The 27,610-nt window shown below is 36.2% G+C and overlaps 1 protein-coding gene across 1 annotated transcript; it reads right to left on the bottom strand.

Moving 5' to 3' along the window:
* Positions 1-2,317: 2,317 nt before the first annotated feature.
* Positions 2,318-27,610, bottom strand: PSMA3 (proteasome subunit alpha 3). The gene is made up of 11 exons (XM_027554209.1): positions 27,487-27,610; positions 24,782-24,864; positions 16,440-16,563; positions 13,626-13,727; positions 13,477-13,550; positions 12,074-12,146; positions 10,600-10,665; positions 7,712-7,758; positions 5,593-5,660; positions 2,852-2,916; positions 2,318-2,459 (listed from the first exon to the last, which is right to left on the bottom strand). Exons 1-11 carry the CDS (start codon positions 27,505-27,507, stop codon positions 2,415-2,417), a joined length of 768 nt encoding a protein of 255 aa, XP_027410010.1. The 5' UTR covers positions 27,508-27,610; the 3' UTR covers positions 2,318-2,414.

Raw genomic sequence — 27,610 nt, 5'->3', positions numbered from 1 at the left:
ATAAATGTATTAATGAGAATTAATTTGTAATCTGAATTTGCTCTTCAAATCTTGAATATTCTAATGTTTCAATAAGTTAAATATATTGAGGATTTACAACTTAATTTTTCTTATTTTTCAGATTCCCTTGTGAATGATAGAAATGAAAGTGAATGGATAGTCTTATCAGATAAGTGTATTTTGAGTCTAAATGTATTTGATTTTTTCCATAAGATGGCTCTAGTAGTAATCTTTATTTGAAACAATCTTATTACATTGTATCATGACAGCTGGCATATCAGCATGCACTTTAAAAAATGTTTAAAAATGGGTGAATTTTTGTGTAGCTATTTTAATATTGAAGATGGAAGAAGAAAAACATTTTCAGTATATTGTGCCTTTTTATTTCAAGAAAGGTAAAAATGCTACTGAAACAAAGATTTGTGCAGTGTATGGAGATGGTGCTGTGACTGATCGAACATCTTGCAAGTGGTTTGCAAAGTTTCATACTGGAGATTTCTCACGGGATGATGCTCCCACTTAAACTAGCTAAAATTTGATGAAAAGTGTCTGTAATTAATCAATAGAAAAAGCATAGTCTTCCGTCAGGATAATACAAGACTGAATGTTTGATGACCAGGCAAAAACTGTCTTAGCTTGGCTGGTAAGTTGATTCATTTTCCATATTCTCCAGATAGTAAGCCTTCAGATTTATATTTAGTTTGGTCTTTAAAAAATTATCTTAATGGAAAAAATTTCAATTCCCTGGAAGACTGTAAAAGGCAAGTGAACAGTTCTTTGCTCAAAAAGATAAAAAGTTTTCGTAAGCTGGAATTAAAAAGTTGCCTAAAAAATGTCAGAAGATAGTGGAATAAAACAGTGACTACATTCTTCAATAAAGTTCTTGGTGAAAATGAAAAAATGTGTCTTTTTTTTTTTTTAAACTTAAAAATTGAAGGACCTTTCTGGCCAATCCAGTATTTGTAATCTGTAAACCAAAACTGTATTCTTTAAAACGGTTTTTTTTTTTTTTTTTTTTTTGATACCAGTATCGAGATTCCTGAAAATAAATTAGTAACCTTGTGAAAGCAAAATGTACCTGCCATTTTTTTCTCTCCCCAAGACTGGTTATACCTCAGTTACAAAGTGCCCATGCAGTTGTACCTAGATTATTTATTAATCCTCTGTATAGTATATATAGCTAGATACATGTGCTTGGTTTTAGATTTATCTGATTATGTTTTGAGGTGGCTTAACTGCTCAAATTTAAATTTCATTAGAACCACTGAGTGAACTCCTGGAGTTGGTGGTGGACAGGGAGGCCTGGCGTGCTGTGATTCATGGGGTCGCAAAGAGTTGGACATGACTGAGTGACTGAACTGAACTGATCTGATTGGCTGTTCCAGTGTGAATTTAAGAACAGATGTACTCACAGTATGATGAAAATAGAAGATACATGTGCCATTCATACTTGGAAGTAGGAAGTATAGAATGGTCAGACACTGGCTTAGGTTATTAAGCTTATTACCCAATTTAATGTTCTTTAGGTGTTTCTCCAAGGCCACTGGGGTCATTCTCAGTTAAATACATGAGTTGTAAAATGTAGCAGATAATTTTACATAAAAGCAGCCATGATAATGAGAATTGGTTTTCAGTTGTTTGTATGGTAGTTAACTATTCTCACATGATTTGCTGTTTGAACTATACAAATGCTCAAAGTCCAGCAACACCCTACTGCTAAACTCTGACCTCAGGAAAGTATGACAGTTGAATGGAGTGATACTGGCATGAGGCCAATTAGGGTGTATGTATACCTAGGATACTTGGCCTGAGTTCAGATTGTTCCTCCTACAAGTGCTACTGTTCCTTGAAGGCAACAAAACTGATTATTCCACTCAATAACAGCTTGTTTACAAAGCACTTACATATGCATTCTATTTTTAAGCATAAAATACGGCTTTTTAAGTTTGAACTTACAGATCAAGAAATTTTTTAAGTGACAGAATAGGGACTTTGTGAATCCTTAAATCCACTCCTCAAAATAAAAATAAAATTCTAAAGGTTAACAGTGGCTGTTAACCAACAATTACGTCACTAAACACAAAAAGAGCAGTGGCATCAATTACCTATGAAGCTGGTAGATGCAAAACATGACAGTCCAGCAGGATATGATACAGATGAGCGATGGGGTTTTAAATTAATCTGATTCCAAAGCCTCTGTCTACAGTATTTTAACTAAGGAATTTTACAACAGGCATAAAGCTACATCTTAATGCTGAATAAACAAGTGCTCAATTACCCCCACCAGTTTTGTCAGGCAAATATTAACCAAACTTGAATCGTTATAAGACAAAAATTTAATGAAAATTGGTAAGTAATAATCCAAGGGGCTAAATAGTTACATGGGACTGTATTAGAAATTTAATATACAAATGTTACATGTTATCATCATCTGATTCATCTTCTTCCTTCAAAGATTCCTGGTAAGAGAAAAACAGTGTTTAAAATCAATTTTTAGCACTGCTATAACAACCTGAATCTAAGTGCCTGTCATTCAAAATTCTTTATAAGTAAACTGGAACGCTGGTTTAGAATGTTAGATTTTACTTGAATGTCGTAAGTACATCCTGCTCTATCAATGACAATATTCTTGATAGGATACACACAGTGTGAAAGCATTAAATGTTCTCAAAAAACCTTGCCATTTTCACATGCACAAAAAAGTTTTTTTGGAACCAGGGCAACTTTATCCCCATTGAGGATAACCTAGAAAGTTTCTTTTAGTTCAGCTCAACTCAGAAGTGTTATTTAATACAATTCAACATATTTCCATGATGCTTTTACCTTGAGCTGTTTTCATGCTATGGCTTACCTTGGCATATTTCTCTGCCTCTTCCCTTACATCTTTAGGAACTATTTCATGTCTTCCATTAGTTACTGTAAATTAAGCCATATATTTAAATGAATTAAAAATGAGAATCACTGTGATTTGAAAAGACTAAACAATCTAGCCAATCCATAGGTAATACCAGGTTCTTTGACCTCATCTTTTTCCTTCCCCTACATAAGCACTTAAAATAAAGAAATTATGCTATGGTTTTTCCAGAAGTCGTGCCGATGTTACAGGTGGACCATAAAGAAGGCTGAGTGCCAAAGAACTGATGATGCTTTTGAATTGTGCTGGAGAAGACTCTTGAGAGTCCTTTGGACTGCAAGGAAATCAAACCATTCAATCCTAAAGGAAATCAAACCATTCAATCCTAAAGGAAGTCAACCCTGAATATTCATTGGAAGGACTGATGCTAAAGCCAAAGCTCCAATACTCTGGCTATCTGATGTGAAGAGCCAACGACATGGAAAAGACCTAATGCTAGGAAAGGTTGAAAGCAAAATGAAAAGAGGGCAGCAGAGGATGAAATGGTTACACAGCATCACTAACTCAATGGACATGAATTTGAGCAAATTCTAGGAGACAGTGGAGAACAGAGGAGCCTAGTATACTGCAGTCCATGGGGTTGCAAAGATTCATGAGTTAGCGAATGAACAATTTATTCACAGCATGATTAGATTTTAAAATCTGTCCCCGAAGCCCTATGGTTGCCTTAATAGAAAAAGGTTACTTCCCAATAATACTGTATGCAATGGATGTTTCAAAGTAAACTACTCACAACTTTATATAGTCTCTTATTAAGCAGAATTTTTCCATCAGTACCTCCTAAATTTATTCTAGCTTTGTTTGTATTAGAAAGGCAGTCAGAACACATTGTGGCCAATACTGCAATTGAATGAATGCTTATTTCATAATCCAGCAATTCCACTCTTAACATATATTTCTAAAATGCTACTACATATGCATGCCACAGTAGATGTAAAGGACATCCACAGCTGCATTATCCCTTTCCGTAAACACTGGAAAGGGCCCAGTTGTCTACTGAAATTCAAGACAGTGCTTACCTTTGTGGAGAAGGTAAGGGTTGTTGACTTAATAGAGGCCTAAGGGTTAGGCAATTTAAATCCTAAAATATAATGCTATGAAAGTGCTGCACTCAATATGTCAGCAAATTTGGAAAACTCAGCAGTGGCCATAGGACTGGAAAAGGTCAGTTTTCATTCCAATCCCAAAGAAAGGCAATGCCAAAGAATGCTCAAACTACCACACAATTGCACTCATTTCACATGCTAGTAAAACTAATGCTCAAAATTCTCCAAGCCAGGCTTCAGCAATACGTGAACTGTGAACTTCCAGATAGCTGGTTTTAGAAAAGGCAGAAGAACCAGAAATCAAATGGCCAACATCCGCTGGATCATCAAAAAAGAGAGTTCCAGAAAAACATCTATTGACTTTATTGACTATGCCAAAGCCTTTGACTGTGTGGATCACAATAAACTGCAGAAAATTCTGAAAAGAGATGGGAATACCAGACCACCTGACCTGCCTCTTGAGAAACCTGTATGCAGGTCAGGAAGCAACAGTCAGAACTGGACATGGAACAATAGACTGGTTCCAAATTGGGAAAAGAGTACATCAAGGCTGTATATTGTCACCCTGCTTATTTAACTTATATGCATGAGAAACGCTAGGCTGGAAAAAGTACAAGCTGGAATCAAGAATGCCCGGAGAAATACCAGTAACCTCAGATATGCAGATGACACCACCCTTCTGGCTGAAAGGGAATAACTAAAGAGCCTCTTGATGAAAGTGAAAGAGGAGAGTGAACAAGTTGGCTTAAAGCTCAACATTCAGAAAACTAAGATCATGGCATCTGGTCCCATCACTTCATGGCAAATAGATGGGGAAACAGTGGCTGAATTATTTTGGGGGGTTTCAAAATCACTGCAGATGGTGATTGCAGCCACAAAATTAACAGACACTTGCTCCTTGGAAGAGAAGTTATGACCAACCTAGACAGCATATTAAAAAGCAGAGACATTACTTTGCCAACAAAGGTCCATCTAGTCAAGGCTATGGTTTTTCCAGTAGTCATGTATGGATGTGAGAGTGGACTATAAAGAAAGCTGAGCGCTGAAGAATTGATGCTTTTGAACTGTGGTGTTGGAGAAGACTCTTGAGAGTCCCTTGGACTACACGGAGATTCAACCAGTCCATCCTAAAGGAGATCAGTCCTGGGTGTTCATTGGAAGGACTGATGTTGAGGCTGAAACTCCAATACTTTGGCCACCTGATGCGAAGAGCTGACTCATTTGAAAAGACCCTGATGTTGGGAAAGATTGAGGGCAGGAGAAGAAGGGGACGACAGAGGATCAGATGGTTGGATGGCATCACTGACACAACGGACATGTGTTTGGGTGGACTCCAGGAGTTGGTGAGGGACAGGGAGGCCTGGTGTGCTGTGGTTCATGGGGTCGCAAAGAGTCAGACACGACTGAAGTTACTGAACTGAAAACTGAAGGGTAATTTGGCAGGCTGGTCTACTTGTTGACCAAATTAGAGTTTACACTAATGTATCCATGCTGTTTGTTGTTTGTGTACTTTTCTATGGGTACAGGCTATTACTAATTCTTTTTTAAGATTGAAAAAAAAATGGCACTTATAGTAAATTAGGCTTGGTACAGATGACTCTGAGAGCAAATAAGTACAGAGTAATCACTTACTTTCACCAACCCAGCTGAGCTCTAGTTCAAAAGCTTTATCCTTAACTTCATCGTGTACTATGTAAATTCTAGAAAAGAAAGAAGAAATTAACATCTGGCCATCTACAAACATAGTTCATGCACCCACTCAGCAAATCAACACCCCTTCCTAATATAAGGATTTATACAATTATACGCACAGTATAGTCTATATTATGAAAATTAACTAGGACTGATAAAAAATTAAACACTACAAAGGATTCACTATACCTTACACCTTTATACAACCCAAGCTGTTTACTTTGATACATTCTTTCAGAGACAGAACTAAGATGTCTCATAAGGAAGATTCAAATGGGAGAAAGGTATTATCTGTGCCTTTCCAGGATATTCAGTATTTTCCATTCATTAACTGATTTTTAAACAAAAACTAATTTATTAGTTTACAATTAGTCTTCATTCTGCATTTTCTTGGCAGGAATATTTTTAAACCCCTTTACTATTCTGGATGTCCCTAAACCTGGCCTTTAAACAGTACAAGACAAACTGCAGCAAACCAGGAAGCAGTGTCACACAATATTAAAAGTAGAAGTAAAAACAAGGCTTCCCTCGTGACTCAGTGGTAAAAAATCTGCCTGCCAATGCAGCAGATGGGTTTCATCCCTGATCCCAGAAGATCCCACTTGCTGCAGAGCAACTATACTATGGGCCCCAACTACTGAACCTGTGCTCTTAAGAGCCTGGGAGTTGCAACTGCTGAAGCTACCAGGCCACAATGAGGAGCCTTTGCACAAGGAGAGAAAAGCCTGAGCAGCAATGAAGACCCAGCACAGCCAAAAATAAAATTATTTTTAAAAAGTAAAAGTAAAAACAAGTATTAGCAAAGCTTTTTTTTTAATTTTATATTTTACCATCTCCCACAACAAAGTAGCAAAAGTAATTTGGAGGATATTCCTAAAGCCTTGCTATAACAGCTGTAACATAAGAAAGCATCTTAAACTTTCCAGAACTAAAAGATGCATAGTACTTCATTTTATTAAATGATGAAAGGATGGCTTTCCTACACAGAACAATATAAAAATAAAAGCTGTTATAACAACTGATACCCAGACAAGTTCTCAATGAAGGAAAAAAACTTGCACAATTCAATGATTATTTACTTTTTATTAGTTCTATTATATGTTAGTTGCCAGTGTCCTCTAGGTTGTCGTTATTAATAAATGACAATCACAGAATGGAATGGATTCCCCTTCACAAGAAAGGGCAAGGGTCTCATGGTAAAAGGCAGTGGGGAAGGAGGGTGTCAGTAGCAGGAGTGATAGATTGGTATAAAATTATAAAATACTTGTGATTTTAATATTTTGTTACAACTATCAGTACGGAGATTAAGAGTATCATTCAAATAATAGGTTTATCATCAGATGATAGACCATCCTGGACATTTTTTCCCCTTGCATGTATTATTAGATGTAAAACCTGCTGACTCGACCATGATGACGTAGTTCTAATGTGGAACAGAGGTGTTATGAATTCTCTGGAATATTACATTTATTACTCTTTAACTCTGAAAAGCTGACTATAAAACCAGCATTTTATTAGATTTTTTGAAATACTAAATGCCTGCATTCTTTGATCTAAAAAAATAATGTATTTTGAAGCATGGTCACTGAGATTTTACTGGCATTGTTGTTGCTTACTACTACTGTTACACAGCTTTCTACCCTAGGTATCTGTAACATAAACTACTTCAGGCTTTCTTAAGCTATTTCTAGATGTTCTGAAATACTTCTCTATTCATCTTGTTATAAGAACTTCAGCTGTAGACCTTAAAGTTGTAAGCTAAGGTTAATATTATTGGGACTTGTGAGATTTAAGAAGTCGGGAGCTAGCAAGAAGTCTAGAGGTTCACCATATCCTCCAAATCTTGAATTCTGTCAATGGAACAGGAGTATATTTTATCAAAAGCTATTTTTTCCCATCCTATTCACTGTCACTTAAAATGAAGCCTCTCAGAATGTTGGATTCACCTTCTTAAAATTAATGCAATAACTAATTTACAAACAAAACAGCCTCTTAGGATTAATGTATAAGGTAAGGTCAAGTAAAATATTTGTCAGTACTAATGAAAATTGCAACTTACATCTTTGCAACTTCTTTAACAACATCACGGCAGGTCATTTCTTTCATCTACAGAAAATAAAATATATATTCATTATGTTATGAGTCAAAGGAAGAACACTTTCCACTTGTGTAACTTTTCAGATTCTTTTTGCAACTTTTATCAGTAACCTATGCTCTTGAGATAAGATTCTTAAACATAAAACCAAGGAAAATAACCTGAAATTCAAAAAGACCAGAACCTAAGTTTTTTATTGTTTAATGTTTTTTAATGATTATTCAAAAAAAGCCTTGGGCACCAATAATTTTGTGAAATATATTAAAGTTTATAAAAATCTAGACTCCTTTATGAATTTATTCACAGGCAGACCCTGACACTTAAAAGATTACCAAGAAATGTTTTTTTTCTTTATAGTGAATTCAGGATAATAAAAAGCAAACAAACCACAAATACTTCTGCTGCTGCTGCTAAGTCACTTCAGTCGTGTCCGACTCTTTGACCCCATAGGTGGCAGCCCACCAGGCTCTGCTGTCCCTGGGATTCTCCAGGCAAGAACACTGGAGTGGGTGGCCATTTCCTTCTCCAGTGCAGAAAAGTGAAAGTGAAGTTGCTCAGTCGTGTCCGAGCCTCAGCGACCCCATGGACTGCAGCCTTCCAAGCTCCTCCGTCCATGGGATTTTCCAGGCAAGAGTATTGGAGTGGGGTGCCATTGCCTTCTCCCAAATACTTCTATATGCTAGAGAAATAGGAATAAATTATCCCTCATGAAACTGTTCAAGACAAAACTGCAAAATGTGAGGGAAAGCTCTGAAGAACCAAGATCTGAGTGGAGTCTTAGAACACAGATTTATCTGATTTGATTATAAGGAAGATGAATTAACTGCAAAAGTGAACATATGGAAATCAAGGCAGAAAAACAGCCTTTAGATGCCTGGCAGAAAAGTCTGTTATACTAAAGGTACTGCAAGTAACCAGTGCAGAAATTTTTTTAAGTATATGTGTTTCTGAACACATTTGACAAAATTTTTTAAAATGCGCAAACCTGGTGTTCATATTCTGAATATGTGGAGGATGGAAAATAGTGAAAAAATAATGAACAGTCATACAGCAATCCAAACTTGAGGTAGTTTAACTACTGCATCTCTAAATTGGGCTCATTAATATTTTATTTTTTGTGTTTTTTTAATATTTACAAATCTTGATGCCCCAGCTGATAGAAGTAGGAAAAATACTGGAAAGCAACAACTGTTCAATCTAGACAGAGATGTTTATTTTATGGTATTTTTTCTGATTGAATTTCTGATTAAATTTTTTCATGGCAAATTGGGGGTGAAGAAAAGGAAAATACCGATATTCATATTTTTACCCTTACAAGTTAAGTTCTATATTTAGTAGATTAATTGTAACATACAAAGGTAAACTTAAACTTGAAGCGATACATCTTAAATGTCAAATACATTTTTACATATGTTGGTAAAATTTACTTTATAAAATTATGTTCTTGGTAAACAGAACACAAGTAGAAAAGCAGACCAGAGTAATGATTGAGAGCAGGGGCTGGCAAACTCTGTTAAAGGGCCAAGCAGTAAATATTTTAGACTTTCATCATAGGGATAAGGTTTTCGGTCTCCATTCCAACTACTAAACTCCACTGTTGTACTAGAGCAAAAGCAGCCAGCGACTGAATATGGCTATGTTCCAATAAAACTGTAAAAAGCATCGCAACTAGGGATTATCATACAAAGTCAAGTCAGAAAGAGAAAAACAAGTATGTGGAATCTAATATATGACACAAATGAACTTAATTATGAAACAAAACCAGACTCTCAGACAACAGAGTTGTAGCTGCAAAGGAGAAGGGAGAAGGGAACTAGTGGAGGGATGGAGCAGGACGTTGGGGTTAGCAGATGTAAGCTATTACATATATAGAATGGATAAACAAGGTCCTACTGTATAGCACAATGAACTACACTCAATATCCTATAAGCCCCTAGTAGAAAGAATATATGACAGAAAAGACCACTAGTCTAAGAGTTACAAGGTCTTGGATTGTTTGTAAGCAATAGTCTATGACTCTAGCCAGTGTGTTTTAACCGAGGGTTGGACTTGGGCTAAGTGATCTCTAAGGTCCTTTTGTCAATTTTATCAATCCTAAAATACCAAACATAAATTAGGTCTTGGTGTTAAATTCTAAGCACTAAAAGCCTAGCATTAAAAAAGCTGAATAAGTGAATTAGTTGAGCAAGGTTCCAGTATAGCATTAACATTAAATGTACAAGAAGATTTTGTCACTGTAATTTACCAAAATACTGCTAAATCATATGCCTGTCTTTTAAGGAAGTTTCTGATAAGCAATGAAGAGTTGGTGGGTACTATTTCAATGTCAAGTTGATCAATTTATAGCTAAAAGGAAAGCCAGCAAATTTTTAAGAAACTTTTTCCACACTAATAGACGTTGGGAACAAAGGAAAGAGAAGCAAAGGAGCGCAGACTTTAATGTGTAAGACTTCAGACAAAAGCTGTTTTCTAGTTGAAAGAAATGATACAGTAAAAGACCAAAGTTCTGAACCTAAGGGGCATAGAGTTCGGTGAATGGGTCTCAAGGATTTTGTGAAATTATATGAATTTTTTTTTTTTTTTAAGATTAGACAGCCATAAAAATCATAAAAGGACCCATGACACAACTCTAAAGATAATATGCTGCCAGCTTTCCTGCTCAACTAATCTAGTAGCTTCAGAAAGCTTGACTCAAAATGGCAGACCACACTTGGACTAAAAGCTTTAGTCTGTGGTGATGAAACTTAACCACATGAGAATAATGGTATAGCAGAATCACATGAGAATAACAGTATAGCAGAATCACTTGAGAATAATGGTATAGCAGAATTTTAAACAATAAAAATTATTACCTGAAGCTTTTCAATTTCTGTCTTTGCAGCCTGCCTTGCTTTGCCAATGGCACAGCCCCAATAACCCTATTTAAAAAGAACACACACCAAAAAAAAAAAGTATTATTAAATATACTATCATAAGTTATTAATGACTACTGTTTCTATTTAAAGATTAATAAAAGGATGCTAAATGACATTCAAAAGCACATATGGAGAAATACAGTAAAAAGACATTTACTAAAATGAATAACAAGGGACTCAAAAAGTTTAAAATATCAAACTTAAGTATAAAATAACCTGGATTATTTTCAAGAAATATCCCAAGGAAAAATTATATCATTTTACACACACACACAGAGACCATGAGCTAGAGGTATATCTGAGGCTGGAAATAGAAAAGAAATTAGCTTTATGAACTGAAATGACTTTTGAGAGAAAGAAATCATTCCTAAGAGTTAAGTACTCTAAGCCTTCTTAATGTATATATACACGTTTTTTGGCAGCACCAGTGCAGCTTGTGGAATTTTCAGTTTCCCAACCAGCAGGCAGTGAGAGCATCGAGTCCTAACCATGGACCACCAGGGAATTCTCTAATTTATATTGTAAAGGTTTTTTTTTTTAATTAAGTATGCCCATTCATACTTGTATAACTATATTCGTATATAATGACAAAACCTAAAGAGCCTTAATTTTGTTAATGAGTATAAAAACCATTAAAATCTCAGAAGACACTTTAAGAAAAGATTATTAGAGAAAGATCCAAGAAATCCCACTTAAAATCCTTTGTACTGGGGAATTCCCTGGCAGTTCAACAGTTAGGACACAGGCTTTCACTGTCATGGACCTGGGTTAGATCCCTGGTTGAACCCTGTTCGGGAAACTTAGATCCCACAAGCCATGTGGTGCAACCAGAAAAACAAAACAAAAACCCAAAACAGCATCAAAAAACCCAAAAGACTTAAAAAGGGAGGGCATTATATTCCTTTTAAAGACACTGCTAATATTTATGGTAATAAAATAGCACATATTCAAAATTTTATGTTGACTATGCAGTTTCTGCATGGCAACCCACTCCAGTATTCCTGTCTGGAGAATCCCAGGGACAGAGGAGCCTGGCAGGCTACAGTCCTTGGGGTCACAAGAGTTGGACATGACTCAGTGACCAAACCATGCAGTTTCTACAGTAGCATATTAAAAGCCACAAATCTGGGACTTCTCTGGTGGTCTAGTGGTTAAGAATGCACACTCCTAACACACAGGGCACAAGTTCAATCCCTAGTCAGTTCACTAAGATCCCTCATGCCATGTGGCACAGTCCAAAAAAAGGTCACAAATCTTTGCTCTGTCTCATACCCATAAGGTTCTTGTTATTAATGTTAAATAAGAAAATGTTAAATGAATATTAAAGAAACATCATATAATCTGAATATATGATTTAAGTGAGAGACCATTAAACTGGAATAGAATTTCAGAAGATTCAAAATTAACTCACATATGAAACACCCGATGGGTCAATCATGTAGAGCTGTGCACCGTCATTCACACTGTAAGACCCTAACATGAAACTGCACAAAAGTAATACTTTTAAACCGTGGTTCTTAATACCAGAAAAGTATTAAAAAGTACAGTGATAAAAATGCAATTTTCTTTCTAAGATAAACATTGACTAATACCCATATAACTGACAGTAAGCACTTTGATAATATAGTTTGGATAAAAACTAGTATATACTTGAAAACGTTCAAAATTCATGTGCCTTGGTTTAGTATTAAACTTTCTAATCAACCTTTCCTGCGAGGATAGCACTGCAGGGAAAGGAGTACTGATAGACAGACATAACATGAGGGCCCAAGAGCTAAAGGCATAAACATGAAAAAGCCAAGGGAACAAAATTCTTGCTATGAACACACTGAAGCTACCTCAAACTCTTGTTCCACCCTTCATTCTTTCTTGGCTATTCCCGAATATTCCTCCAATTACTTTTCTGCAGTAACCCAAATTGATTCAATGCATTTTTTATGTACAACAAAATTAAAATTAGGGTACTGAACAATCATATGAATTACTGATTTTTTTGAAATTATAAATAGAAACCAGCCTCATCTTATATTACTACTTCATGGGCAGAATACCATAACAACCAATTCCCATTAAGAGCATTTTACCTGTTGCTTACAGAAGATAAGACAGAAACTAATGAAAAAACTGAGATGTCAGTACAGTTGACTACGTAATAACAACAAATGAACTCTATTTAAAATCAGTTTGCAGGGCTTCCCTGGTGGCTCAGTGGTGAAGAGTCTGCCTACCAGTGCAGGAGACACAGGTTCGATCCCTATCTGGGAACATCTCACATACTGCAGATGAGCCCGTGACCACAACTATGGACCCTGTGCTCTAGAGCCCAGGATCCACAACTGCGGAAGGCCATGCACCGTACAGCCTGTGCTCAACAAGAGAAGCCACCACAGTGAGAAGCCCACGCACCACAACTAGAGAGTAGCCCCTGCTCTCCACAACTAGAGAAAAGCCTGCACAGCAACAAAGACCCAAAAATAAAAATTTTTTTAAATTTTTAATAAAATCAGTTTGCAACTTCCTGAAAATGTCTGGATCTAATTTCAGAGATTCCTCCCCCAAGTTTTATTAATAAATAATTGACATGCATCACTACATTAAGGTATACAGCATAAAGGTTTAATTTATATACACTGTGAAATGCAATGATTACCACAGGTTTAGGTAATATCCATCATCTCACATAGATACAATAAAAAAAGTTCAACTACTTCTTGATGAAAGTTCATTTCTTAAGGGTATAAAAGGCTAATAAGATGCTGGGAAAACAGATAACTGTAGTACAGATATTACTGAATATCTCACTAAATTTCATACCTGCAGCCAAAAGGTCTAACAGCACTGTAGAGTGTATACGCGTGTACATACATGGCCACTCTATCTGCAAGATGCTGTGGGGGTAAAACAGAAGAGTTTATTAAGACTCTTCTCTTGCTGTTCCAGAGGCTCAACTGTTATCAACTTACTTTTAGTGGAATGTTATATCCAAAGTTAGATCTAAAGTTGGAAGCCTCTTCTCTTGCAATGTCTGCTAAAGAACGAGCGTCTGCCAACAAACCTGCTACTGCCTGGAAAAAAAAAAAGTACCAATTAACATTCCTATCACAAATGAAGGAAAAGTATGTGACTATGATAGGCTTACTTGATATTTTTAACAAGCATCATCATTAGAATAAATTAGTTTGGCTTAAAGGTCTTTGCAAGAATCAGACACAACTTCGTGACTAAACCACCATCTTTGCAAGGCATTCTGGAATTTCGATGCTTGAGTATGGGATAACAATTTGGAAATTTCCTAACTGTGACTTCATTCTTTTGTCAAATGACCACATTAAAAAAAATTCCATGTCTCCCTAATTCCCACTTCATTATAAAGACTAAAAGAACCACAAAGAAGAAAAAAACCATGGGTTTTGGTTAGAACTGGTTTTTAATTTAAAGCCATTCTATGTTTAAAAAGTTATTAAAAGTTTTTATTTAAAAGGCATAACCTCAAACCTCCTATTTCAGTGTACTAATAAATTGTAATGCCAAAGCAAAACATGACAAACCACAAATCTAGTGGCTTAGAACTGCAATTACCAAACCACACACTGAGATATCCCAGGGAACTACAGTAAACTCAGAGTTGTGGGGTGTTTTAAGTTTTGGGGGAAACACATATTGAAGTAGTTCAGTTTCAACATCAGATCATTCCACATTCCCTTCAATGCCATCGGGTCACTGAGAAGCTGGGGCTGCCGTGATAGAAAATAAGCACTGTGCAAAAATCATTGTGAAACAGGAAGCAGGGTGGGGTGGGGCATAGCATCGAATCCAATTCCAAACTTTAAGAAACTGCAGAGTACACATTAGTAGTTGTAGTTGTTTGAAAATAAAAACATTTTTATCTTCCTGTCATATGGTGAGGTTTTGTTTTTATAGCTACTAAGTTGTTAGAACATAACTAGTTATTTAGACCTACATATATAATACACAGAACCACTGGGCATTTCTTTTGGTCTAGGGAAGCCATGAAAACAGAAATGTTGGAACAGTTACAAGTACTGGAAACCACTGACATAAGATTTTCAGAATAAATGTTATCAAAAATTTTAACAGCCTTTTCTTCTACTGCTACCTAGTAATAGTAATGATTATGAAAATCCTTAATCCATTATTGATCCACTCATAACATGCTAAGCATTTTACATAATTACACATGAGGACAGGCACTATTACCACCATAGTTTTGCAGGTGAGGAAACTGGAGTTTAGAGTAACCCAGGTAGTAATTTTCATGATTTAAATAATCTTCCATTGCTTTGGATAAAACTCACTGTGAAGTTTAATAATCTGTCAAATTACTTGAAGATGACAATCGTGGAGACAGACTATCAATCCTTCTTTTTTTCTCCAACCTTCTTCAATGTCTAATGTTTTGCCAATTTCCAGTTGCAAGGAATGCCATCAGTTTTTAATAACAAATGGGACAAATTTGAAAATACTAGGAAAATCTTTCCACCACTGAACTACCTACAAGCATATATGATTTTTTTTTACTAAGTAAAAGAAAGCAGAATTCACTAATTCCCTTCTATCAGTTAGGTTACAATCTGGCCAAGTTTCAGGAAAACATACCAGTTTCATTGGTAGTAATAAATTTGTTCAGGAGGGAAAACAGATTCAGAAAAATAACTGAAGGAAAAAAAATGTATCTGTAGCTTTGTAGATTACTGGTTATATTTTGCTAGTCCTTTCTGTGTTGTGTGTAACACATCTTATTTACAAATACTAATAACAAAGCTACCAATACTTCAGCAGAATGAGTGGATCCTACAGAATCTCACCCTGAAGAATGGGCTCTAGAGTAACACACAGACCATGGAGACCCAAGTATGAATCCCAGCACATTTCGTTACCAGCTGAGTGTTTCTTCATCTGTAAAAATGGGATTAATATTACTTTCACTGGTTTGTCAAGATTACATGAGATAATTGATGTAAAGAACTTCTGGCATAGTACCTAGCACACAGAATATGTATTCCCTTTTCTTCCTTGACTTTTCAGAAAGCAGGGTTAAAATCACTTTTCTCTTTTTTCTGGACTGTTATACTTACTGAATAAAGTCTGATATTTATATAGGATGACTTCAGTATACCTCAGTAATCTTATTTATGCCATACCAGCTGCATGAAATAAATATAGTGATGCTTATGAAGCTACTAAAAAGGATGTGCTCACTTTTCCTTTCGTCAGACATCCTTTCCTGATACTCCACCTTACTATAAAGGTATTTTCTTTCTGATAACATCTTCAGTTTGACAGTTATCCCCAGAAAGGATACAAAAAACTAAAGACTTATTGCCTCTCAAGCATGTGCCTTGATTGGCGATCTATGCTGCCAAGATTTTTTACCCAAGCTTCTCACTCCTCTCCCCTCCTCATTTTCTTCAACTTGGTTTTTCGTATGTATCTCCAACTGGATTATAAGAATTCTACCAGTATTCTTCCTGGAAAATTCCATGGGCAGAGGAGCATGGTGGGCTACAGTCCATGGAGTCACAAAGAGCTGGACATGACTGAGCAAGTGAGCATGTATGCACGCACCTTTCTTTTAGACAGTGAACTGTTCACAAACCAGTCTTTCTGATTATTTCTATGGCTGCTCTCTGATCTGTTTTTGCCTCAATGCTAAAGTAATAAATAGGTTCTTATAATTAAATTTTTATATATTCCAGTTAATTACATCACAAGAAACTGGACAAGGCAAAAAGGAACATTTTTAAATGTGACCTTACCATTCCAACATGTCGATCAACATTAAAAAGTCGTTTGTTGGAACCTTCTTCATAAAGTTTAGACAGGACTAATTTTTCTACCCCAAAGACAACGCCGTCTTTACATCTGATTCCAATAGCTGTACTGAAACAAGTAGAAAAAAATCAATTTTTTAAACTGAAAATAAAAGAAGCTTTGTAAACTCAAGTTAAAAAAACAAAAAACAGGCAAATCTGTTTCTTAGAATATATCAAGTTTTTAAAGCAAATACATTTGAAAACTAGAAAGGGCAAACATCCTAAAGTGTGATGAATTAGATCCATACAAATAATCATGTGACCAAAACAAAAACAATTTCGTATCATGACATGGAAAGATAATACACAAATGAAAAAAGATGCTAACAAAATGCGTAACTAGTGGCACAGTATCTAGCATATGCTGGCTCTCTTATGACAAATGCTGACTAGTCATGTCCATTAAAAATGATACATAACATGCATATAAATGATAGGCTACATACAAAATAAAAAGTTAACAGTTTCTAATCTGGGTGGGAATATTATAATTATTTTCCCTCCTTTTGCTTTTTCTGCATTAACAATGTGTTGCTTACAGTAAGTGTAAAAGAATAAACATTCTGTTCAACTGTTTAAAACAAAATTGATCAAAAAAACAAGTAAAATGTGGAGAAATTATATACCGCCATTTCAAGAAAAAACAATTACTTTAACTCTAATAATTCTTTTAACAAAGAGAATTCTATCAGAAACAACCAGAAAAATGAATTGAGCCACATGCACAAATTTTATAAAGAATTTCAGACACTCCTTCCCCCACACTTCAGGTACCTTTTCAAGTTTAAATTCCTTGGTCCAAATTTCCTAACTCCCAAGAATCTGCAAAGCCCATCTAGCTAATTCAATTTCATATTATAAATTCTGTGCTCTACTGAATTCAACCTCATTGTCGTCCCTCAAACACCATTTTTGCTTTCCAGTCTTTATTGAAGTTATCCTGGGCATCAGAATACACTTCCTCCTCACCACAGCACATTTAAATAAATTTCCACAAACTTTCACAAGTTTACTTGAATAGTCTCAGACAGCCTTTCCCAGTTATTACAATTTCTCATCTTCCTCATTTTTCAGAATCTAAAATGTCCCTTTCCCTAAATCAAAAGTTCTCAAAGTGTCGTCTGTCAGGTCAAAATTATTTTTATAAAAATACAGAAACATCATTTGACTTTCTCCATTGTGTGGATGTTTGCACCAATGCTACTGGCTGACAATAAACGGTAGCAGTAAATACCACTCATTGTATTCTTTATTGCTATGCTCAGTTTTGTTTTTTTAACATTTTTAGTTAAGAATGTCCCTGATAAAGTTGTAGTTAATTTTATTAGACATTAATCCTTAAGTATCTTTTTATTATCCTAACAAAAAGCAAGTTAGCCAAAGTTCTGCTGCTGCACATCAAAATATGATGGTTGCCTACAGGAAAAAGCACTGATAAACTGCTTTCAGGTGTGAAGTTTTTCATGGAACATCTGTTTTTACCATCAAAGAATAATAACTATGGTTATTTCCACTTAGGTATGTGGCAGACTCTTCTCTAAAATGAACAAAACAAGCCTGTCACTTCAAGGAAAACAAAAGAGAGTATTTTCTTGCCAGTGATAAAATCTGAGTTTTCAAACACAAACTGGGGTTTTGGAAAACATATTGGTGGTGATATTACAAAATGTGATGTTTCTAACAGTTTATAATGAAATATGTCTACTTTGGAAGGTTTGTTATAACTCAGTGAACCAGTATTTTCCAAATGACCAACATACAATGTTACAAATCATGCATGGATAAAACATGCAAAGTACAAGACAGTGCAATAGACTTTAATAATAGTACAAACGGTTCATTATTATGTTTTCAGACTCCACACTGCAACTAACCTTTACGAAACTAAAATCTGTCCAGTATGGTACAGTATAAATAAACAACATGCATAAGGTTATTAAATGACTCCTCTCTTTTCCAACCACGTATGTATATGAAGCCTGATTTGATGTTGCACAAACTTCAACAAAAGTTACAATGTACTGAAGCAGCAGCAACTATGAGACTCTGCCTTTTATTAAGATTCAATTAATCACTGAGATTTTCAAGAATGTAAAACAACGCAATTCTTCTCACCACACTTTTTTTCCATGCTTTGGAAAAGTAATTTTCATTAAAAATGTTATTGTTACTTAAGTATTTTAATAAATGTTAATGTAATTATTTGTTAACATGCAATTTTATCACTGTTATTTAAATAAATTTAGAAGTATTTTTTATTTTTTGGTTTTAATTTCAAATACAGTAAATACTGATGAACCAATAACCGGCATAAATAAATGCTCTTTGGGGTGAGCATTATGGTAAATACTTATAGAACCTAAGAGCCTACTTAATTAAATATTCATCAAGGTTCTAATGATTTTTTTTCAAGTATAAGGATGTCCTAAGACCACAATTTTGTGTACATTTTTGTTCTAAACAATCTAGCCTCACAATTATGTTGCACAATCTTCCTTTCATATCTTGTCCCCTCAATGAGGATAAACCGAAAAATTATAATTTAACTCCTTTTTTTCTTTTGCATATTACCTTCTAGGGGCATCCTTTTATAAAATAGTTATGATCATCATATATAGGTTTTTTTAAATAGTGTTTTAAGTATCCTTTTATATGTTCTTAATTATTTGTTTTGGTAGTTCCTGTCCCTAAAAAAACAGATACTCAAAAATATTTAACTTTTAAATCCCCAAGATTGAATTTCTTTCTTTGAAAGAACTGATCTCTAGGACTTCCTGGTGGTCAAGTGGTTAAGACTTCCCACTTACACTTCAGGGCACACAGGTTTGATTCCTGGTTGGGGAACTAAGATCTCGCATGCTGTACAGATGCAGCCAAAAAATAATAATAAATAATGAAAATAAAGATAAAAATAAACAAATGGGTCCTAATGAAGCTTAAAAGCTTTTACACAGCAAAGGAAACCATAAACAAGATGAAAAGACAACTCTCAGAATGGGAGAAAATAATCTGCAAAGGAAGCAATGACAACGAATTAATCTCGAAACTATACAAACACTCATGCAGCTCAATATCAAAAAACAAACAACCCAACCAAAAAATGGGCATAAGACCTAAATAGAAATTTCTCCAAAGGAGACATAAAGATGGCCAACAAACACATGAAAAAATGTTCATCATTAGTTATTAAATAAATGCAAATCAAAACTACAATGACATATCACCTCACACCAGTCAGAATGGCCATCAACAAAAATTCCACAAAGAGTAAATGCTGGAGAAGGTGTGGAGAAAAGGGAACCCTCTTACACTGTTGATAGGACTGTAAACTGGTATAGCCACTAAGAAGAAGAGTATAGAGGTGCCTTAAAAGCTAAAAATGTAACTACCACATGACTAAGCAATCCCACTCCTGGGATATACCTAAAGAAAATCATAACTCAAAAAGATACACGCACTCCAATGTTCACGGCAGCACTATTTACAATAGAAAGGACATGGAAGTAACCTAAATGTCCATCAACAGAGGAATGGAAAAAGAAAATGTGGTACATACATACATACAATGGAATATCACTTAGCCATAAATAGGAATGAAATTGTACCATGTGCAGACACATAGATGGATCTAGAGATTGTCACACAGAGTGAAGTCAGAAAGAGAAAAATAAGTTATCATATATTAATGCATACATATAATGTTTTCTAGTGAAAGCTGCTGCTGCTGCTGCTGCTAAGTCGCTTCAATCGTGTCCGACTCTGTGCGACCCCATAGACGGCAGCCCACCAGGCTCCCCCGTCCCTGGGATTCTCCAGGCAAGAACACTGGAGTGGGTTGCCATTTCCTTCTCCAATGCATGAAAGTGAAAAAATAAAGTGAAGTCGCTCAGTCGTGTCTGACTCCTAGCAACTCCATGGACTGCAGCCCACCAGGCCCCTCCGTCCATGAAAAGCTAGAAAAATAGTATAGATGAATTTACCTGCAAAGCAAAAATAGGGACACAAATATGGAGTACAAATAAATGGATATCAAGGGGGGAAAGGGGGAAATGTGGTGGATTAGGATTTACATATGTACGCTACTAAGAACCAACAGAGTTTCAGAAAAACATCTATTTCTGCTTTATTGACTACGCCAAAGCCTTTGACTGTGTGGATCACAATAAACTGGAAGATTCTGAAAGAGATGGGAATACCCGACCACCTGACCTGACCTGCCTCTTGAGAAACCTGTATGCAGGTCAAGAAGCAACAGTTAGAACTGGACATGGAACAATAGACTGGTTCCAGGAAAGGAGTACATCAAGGCTGTATGTTGTCACCCTGCTTATTTAACTTATATGCAGAGTACATCATGAGATATGCCAGGCTGGAGGAAGCACAAGCTGGAATCAAGACTGCAGGGAGAAATATCAATAACCTCAGATATGGAGATGACACCACCCTTATGGCAGAAAGTGAAGAAGAACTAAAGAGCCCCTTGATGAAAGTGAAAGAGGAGAGTGAAAAAGTTGGCTTAAAGCTCAACATTCAGAAAACTAAGATCATGGCATCTGGTCCCACCACTTCATGGCAAATAGATGGGGCAACAGTGGAAACAGTGTCAGGCTTTATTATTCTGGGCTCCAAAATCACTGCAGATGGTGACTGCAGCCATGAAATTAAAAAACGCTTACTCCTTGAACGGAAAGTTATGACCAACCTAGACAGCATATTAAAAAGCAGAGACATTACTTTGCCAACAAAGGTCCGTCTAAGTCAAGGCTATGGTTTTTCCAGTAGTCATGTATGGATGTGAAAGTTGGATTATAAAGAGCTGAGCGCTGGAGAATTGATGCTTTTGAACTGTGGTGTTGGAGAAGACTCTTGAAAGTCCCTTGGACTGCAAGGAGATCCAACTAGTCCATTCTAAAGGAAATCAGTCTTGGGTGTTCATTGGAAGGTCAGATGTTGAAGCTGAAACTCCAATATTTTGGCCACCTGATGCGAAGAGCTGACTCATTTGAAAAGACCCTGATATTGGGAAAGACTGAAGGCAGAAGGGGACGACAGTGAATGACATGGTTGGATGGCATCACCGACTCAATGGACACAAGTATGGGTGGACTCTGGACTTGGTGATGGACAAGGTGGCCTGGCGTGCTGTGGTTCATGGGGTCGCAAAGAGTCAGACACGACTGAGCGACTGAACTGAACTGAAGAATAAAATAGATAACTAATGAGAACAAATTGTCTGTGGCGGATTCATTTTGATCTTTGGCAAAACTAATACAATATTGTAAAGTTTAAAAATAAAATAAAATTAAAAAAAAAAAAAAAGAACAAATTGTACAGCCCAAAAAACTCTACTCAGGGCTCTGTGATGACCTAATTAGGAAGGAAATCCAAAGAAGAGAGGATATATGTATACATGTGGCTGATTCACTTTGCAGTATAGCAGAAACCAACACAACATTGTAAAGCCACTAAACTACACTCCAACTAAATAGCAAAAATAATGATTAACTAAAAAATAATTTATCTCCTTTCAATTCAGGTATAGAATCTTACTTAAAATTATTTGGTTAAATGTTTTCATCAGTCTATATGTTTCACTCTTAAGAAGATTCACATCTTATTTTTCTATTTTCCACTTAGGGAACGGCTACCCAGTCTAGTATTTGGCCTGGAGAATTCCATGGACAGTATAGTCCGTTGGGTTGCAAAGAGTTGGACACAACTGAGCAACTTTCACATTCACTTTTTAAAGTTCACAAAACACTTAAAAATTTTCCAATTTCATTTTTCTGGTAAGGCATGGGAAGCAGTTAGATTAGATGTCCACACCCCAGTTTTACAGACAAAAAAGTGACACTCAGGGGACTGAATACTGGAACCTTATATATTATTACCATTTGGCAGCAGTTAGCAGGAAAATTCACATCTTCTGATCCTCATCCAATATTCTATCATACCAGGTGACATATGTCCCTTTAAAAAAGGAACTTTCCAAGTAGTTTTTCTTTATGTAAAAAAATATTCATTTTTAATGTTTCCAGTTTTTAAAATTATATTTAAGTTTGCTTAAATGAAACTGTTCACATGACCTTCCCAAAATTAAATATAACTGTTTAAAGTCATATTTAGAAATAATTTATAGAAAACAAATTGCTAAAATACACAGATCTCACAGCCTAATCTCAGTTTTCTCAGTTACAGATGGTTTCAAAATGTATCTCCAGTTCTTCTTAGTCAAGACATCTCCCACCAGTTTTTTTACACCAATGAAAATGCAAAGACACAAAGGAGGAAAAGAAAAACAATAAACTTCCTCAATCTTTCTCCAACTCATTGGCCAAAGAGCCTATCTTCTTTCATCAACAGGGGAAAAAATGTCAACTTTTCTTGAATTTGACTCTCTTTTGAACTCTTTCAGGCCTTGTACACAATGACAAATACAGTTCAACCTAAAATTCTTAACAGCCTCACTTCTACTGTATTATCAGATACTAACAGTTTGTAAGTACTTCTATCTATAAAAATACAACATTTAAACACAAAATCAACTAGCTTCACTAACAAATCCCATAAGAAGACTCAAAATGTATTTTTGTTCAAAAATTTTAAAATACTATTTCATAAATCATTAGAAATCTATACATCTTCTTTCTACCACCAAGAAAATGGCACACAAAAAAAGAACATCTATTTATTCAGTATCTACTGAGGGGTATGAGGCTTCCCAGGTGGTACTAGTGGTAAAGAATTGCCTGCCAATGCAGGAGATCTAAGAGACTCGAGTTCAATCCCTGGGTCAGGAAGATCCCCCTGGAGAACAGCATGGCCACCCACTCCAGTATTCTTGCCTGGAAAATCCCATGGACGGAGGAGCCTGGCGGGCTACAGTCCATAGGATCACAAAGAATCGGACACGACTGAAGCAACTCAGTATGCACACACAGAGGGCTATGCGCCAGCACATGCAAAGACCAGTTACTATCTATAACCTCATGAAAATTCCATAATTGAATATTGAAGGTATTAATAGAAAGTGAGAAAACTACATCTACACATGGGCTTTTCTAATATTCTCAAAACATTTTCCTACTATGCAACTTTTCATTACATTCAAAACACTGAGCTCAAGCATCAACAGAGCTTATTTAGTAGCCCTAAAAAAAATTTTTCAAGAGATCTGAATGACATGAAAGAAAATTTTTTAAATCTTTTATCTCATACCAAAGCTGCTTTATATTCAAAAGTACAACGATTACTTATATATATATTATATAGATACATGTATAACTCAATCACTGTGCTATACACTTGAAACTACATTATAAATCAACTATACTTCAATAAAAAAATTAAGAATGAAACCTGTCTTGGCAGACTATTCAATTAGAAGTGATTTTTTAAAATGACCACTAGAAGTGATTTTTTAAAATGATCATATAATTGATTATAAAAATTGTTCAATATAAGACTCAGAATTTGTCAACAAGCCAGTAATTCAACTAAGATATTATAGTGGTCATTTTAGTGAATTACTCTAAACAAAAAAGACAGATTGTGGAGAAAAAAATGGTAGGTAACCCACTGCAATATTCTTGTCTGGGAAACCCCATGGACAGAGGAGCCTGGTGGGTTACAGCCCCTGGGGTTGCAAAGAGTAGGACACGACTGAGAGACTAACACTAACACTTTCACACTCAGGGTGGATTTTCTAGCTCCAAGTCACCCTTTAAGGAACTGCTTCATTTTGTACGCTTTGTGTAAAAATAAAGATTACTGTTTAAGACCAAAAAAAAAAAAAAGAGTGAAGGAAGTAATCCAGCAGGAAAATATCTTGGTGGTCCTACACCTTTTGCAGTATGGCAGCAGAAGAGAAAAATAAAAAATATCCCTGCTGAGATGATCATGTGACCAACTGCACAGGGCACTGAAAACACAAGGAAATAAAAGACAATAAAGTTACAAACCTATTGGCCAAGGAAACCAACGATATAAGTCAAGAATCTGAAAAAGGGAAAAGGGGCTAGCAAAGATGTTGATGAATTTGGCTTTATACACTTGAGACATGGTAGAATAAGTGTGTAATTCTGGAGTCAACTGGAAATATAGTCACATGGAAAGAGCTGGCCTAAAGAGAAATCTGGAAATGACTAATAAATTGAGATTATTTGGGGGCATGTATTATTTGTGCCAAAGTAACATAACAAAGCCTAATTACCAAAAACAAAGAGAAGGAGACATTTAATATCTGGCTAAAACACACTAATTTCAAGTAAAACATTGTTTCTTACCTACTATTTTCCACAGCCTTCATAGCATATTCAACTTGAAAAACTCTTCCATCCGGAGAGAATGTTGAAGCTGACAGATCATACTACAAGAAAAATGCAATAACAAGCTTAGAAGGATGCACCTTTGGCAGTAATAACAATTTTTTCCTAAATGGCTTACACATCAGAAATGTGTGTTCAATCTCAGTGAAGATTTTGCTTTGAAGAGAAAGGGAAAGCATGTCAGAGCAGGAACAGCAGCTAAGAGAAAGTTACACACTTTAGATTTCTGCTATTGACAAGCAATGAACGAAGTCCTGGGTAAAGTCAGAACTTTTCCCACACAGAACATGGCTCATTTCTGAAAAAATTACCAAGGTAGAAACAACACTGGCTTCTCTTTAGCACCACAGCTTCTCATAGCTGTGGCAGTAATGAATTAAAGGAGCTTGGATACATCATTTAGCATTCAGATATTTAATAAGCATCTATTATATGTCAGGCACTATGAGAAAATACAAAGACTACTCATTCTTAAAGTCCTTCATTTTCAAATCAGACCTCAAACAGATCCAGGTGCTGGAGATAAAAGGTTCTACAACGAAAAATAAGACAAAGTGAACTTATGGTCTCAGGGAATACCACAGACTACCTGATCAGGGAAGGCATTGCTACGGAAATTATATTTATGTTATTTAAACTGAGCCAGATCTAAAAGACAAGTAACTACTCATTTAGAATATGGAGGAGTGTCCTGGCATCTGGTATAAAAGACCTCAGGGTAGAAATAAGAGGAGCAAAATTAAGAAAAAGGAAATAATGCCACTGAAATCTTGAGCACCACAAATGGTAAACAGAAGAGTAAACTATTTTAGAGGCATATAAGGGCCAAGTTATGCTAAGTCTTTTATTTTAGGCTGGAGTAGGAAGTTTAAATTTTATTCTAAATGCAATAGAAAGTCATTGGAGTTTGGGTGGGGTGAGGGGAAGAGGTTCTAATTTTTTTTCTTTTTAAATGCTGTTCATCTGGTAAATGAATTATAGAGAAAACAAAAGTGGAAGCAGAGATAGGGTATTCCAAACGGAGTGTCTTAGACCAGAGAGAAAGACATGGAAGGTGTTATCCTTTGAGGGCGCAAAAAAACCTTGCTAATGGATTGGCTTTAGGAGTACAGTAAAAAAGAACTCAGAAGTGCATCATAGATTTTTTTTTTCATTTAAGCGACTAAAATGGAACCATTCACTGAAATGTAAATTGTAGGAGATGCAAAATGGCAACGGAAGAAGAAAACCCAGAGATCTACTCTGGACGTGTCATTTGAAATGCCTATCAAACAAGTGGAGAGAAATGTCAAGACAGGTCTTCGCATCTGGAGTTCTTGGGACAAGACAGGTATTAAGTCTTCAATAGTGGTGCTTCCTGCTTCTCAGCTTGTTGGTCTGTTAAAGGAAGATCTTTAACTCTACCAGCTTAATACCAAAACATCTCACCTATTTATATTATCAAACGTTTTTAAAGGGTTTGTAGAACCTTTCAGAACACTATTAATCTAGGGTAATTGGTCTGTTGGTCTGCTAAACGAAGATCTTTACCACCGTAATACTCAAAATTTCTCACCTATTTATATTATCAAATATTTTTAAAAGGTTTGTAGAACCCTTCAGAACACTTTTATCTAGGGTAATATTAATGTAGTTGCAAAGTCAATTTGCTACAACATGCATTACTGAGCATCAACTAATTCAAAAACGGGATGACAACCTTAGTGTAAATTGCCTATTATCCAACTTGGAAAACCAGTATTTGGGCCTAATGGTGAGAATCAAAATCTTATGCACAATGGGAGTAGATGAACTGAGAAACCCATTACCCAATGCCTCCAGTGGAACCAATCAATAAATATTTCTAAACACTATGTTTTCTATATGGGGAAATACATAAAAGGAGCAAGCCGAAGATTGTATATATGCAGTACGTTTAACAAAGTAAAGTTAGTAGGCCGAACAAGTTAACAAATCTTACTCCAAAATCCGGGACAGTCTGTTCAAAGAAGCGGTTAAGTCCGTAGCTAATCATTTAAACGCTGACGGTACTGAGACCTCACACTGCTGTTATTTCTCTACAAGAAAAGCTGGGACAACGGAAAAATGGAAAAGATTCTTCAGATTCCGCTTTTTAGACTATTTTCCTTATCAGTTCTCAGAAGGTTCCAGGGACTCATAAAGAGAGGTCCATCGGTACCCTCGAAACTAAGGCAGAGAATCCCCGGGAGTCAGAAGCACCCCAGGAACTGCAAGGGGGGGGGGGGAGAGGTTCTTGGAAAGCAGAGTCACAAACTTTGGACTCTCGAGCCGCCTTGCCTCAGTGGTGCTCAAGAGCTTAATTGTTGCCCAAGTCCTTCACAGCGCGTGCACACACACCATTTCAGGCCTCAAGAGTTTCCACTTTCGGTTTCCCTAAGTGGCTAAAGAAAGTGACTCAGCAACCTAAAGCGGCTCCAAATCTCACTGCTGCGCGGCCAAGCCCGTTACACCTGAGCTGAGAAGCGTCAAGTCACGGTCACCACAGGCGCGGGCCTAGACCTCCCGGCACCGCACAACTAGAAGCGGCCCACCTGCCCCCAGGCAGTCCTAGAGGACCCCGAGTCCGCGCACCCACCGCGGTCTGTCCGCGTTCCCTTCTACGCTAATCCTTAGACTATCACACAGAGAAATAAAGAACTTACCCCGGTGCCGATTGAGCTCATAGTGCTAAAATCACTGGGACTCTTACGGCTTCAGGCCTAAAGCGATCCCCCAGCACCACAGCAAGAAACTAGTAACAAGCTCTCTTATTGACTATTCTTCCAA

Source organism: Bos indicus x Bos taurus, chromosome 10 (genome assembly GCF_003369695.1).
Source record: "Bos indicus x Bos taurus breed Angus x Brahman F1 hybrid chromosome 10, Bos_hybrid_MaternalHap_v2.0, whole genome shotgun sequence".
Taxonomy (NCBI): Eukaryota; Metazoa; Chordata; class Mammalia; order Artiodactyla; family Bovidae; genus Bos; species Bos indicus x Bos taurus.
The sequence above is the reverse complement of the archived record's forward strand: the minus strand, read 5'-3'. Positions and strand labels throughout refer to the sequence as shown.

Bases quoted from the DNA above. Each gene is read 5' to 3' on its own strand.
- PSMA3 (XM_027554209.1), bottom strand. From the start codon at position 27,507: ATGAGCTCAATCGGCACCGGG. The intron at 12,147-13,476 runs GTATGAAATTTA...ACTTTTGTGCAG, and splicing joins GTTAGACCTTTTGGCTGCAG to TTTCATGTTAGGGTCTTACA. The intron at 5,661-7,711 runs GTAAGTTGCAAT...TTTCTTTTCTAG, and splicing joins GTTAAAGAAGTTGCAAAGAT to AATTTACATAGTACACGATG.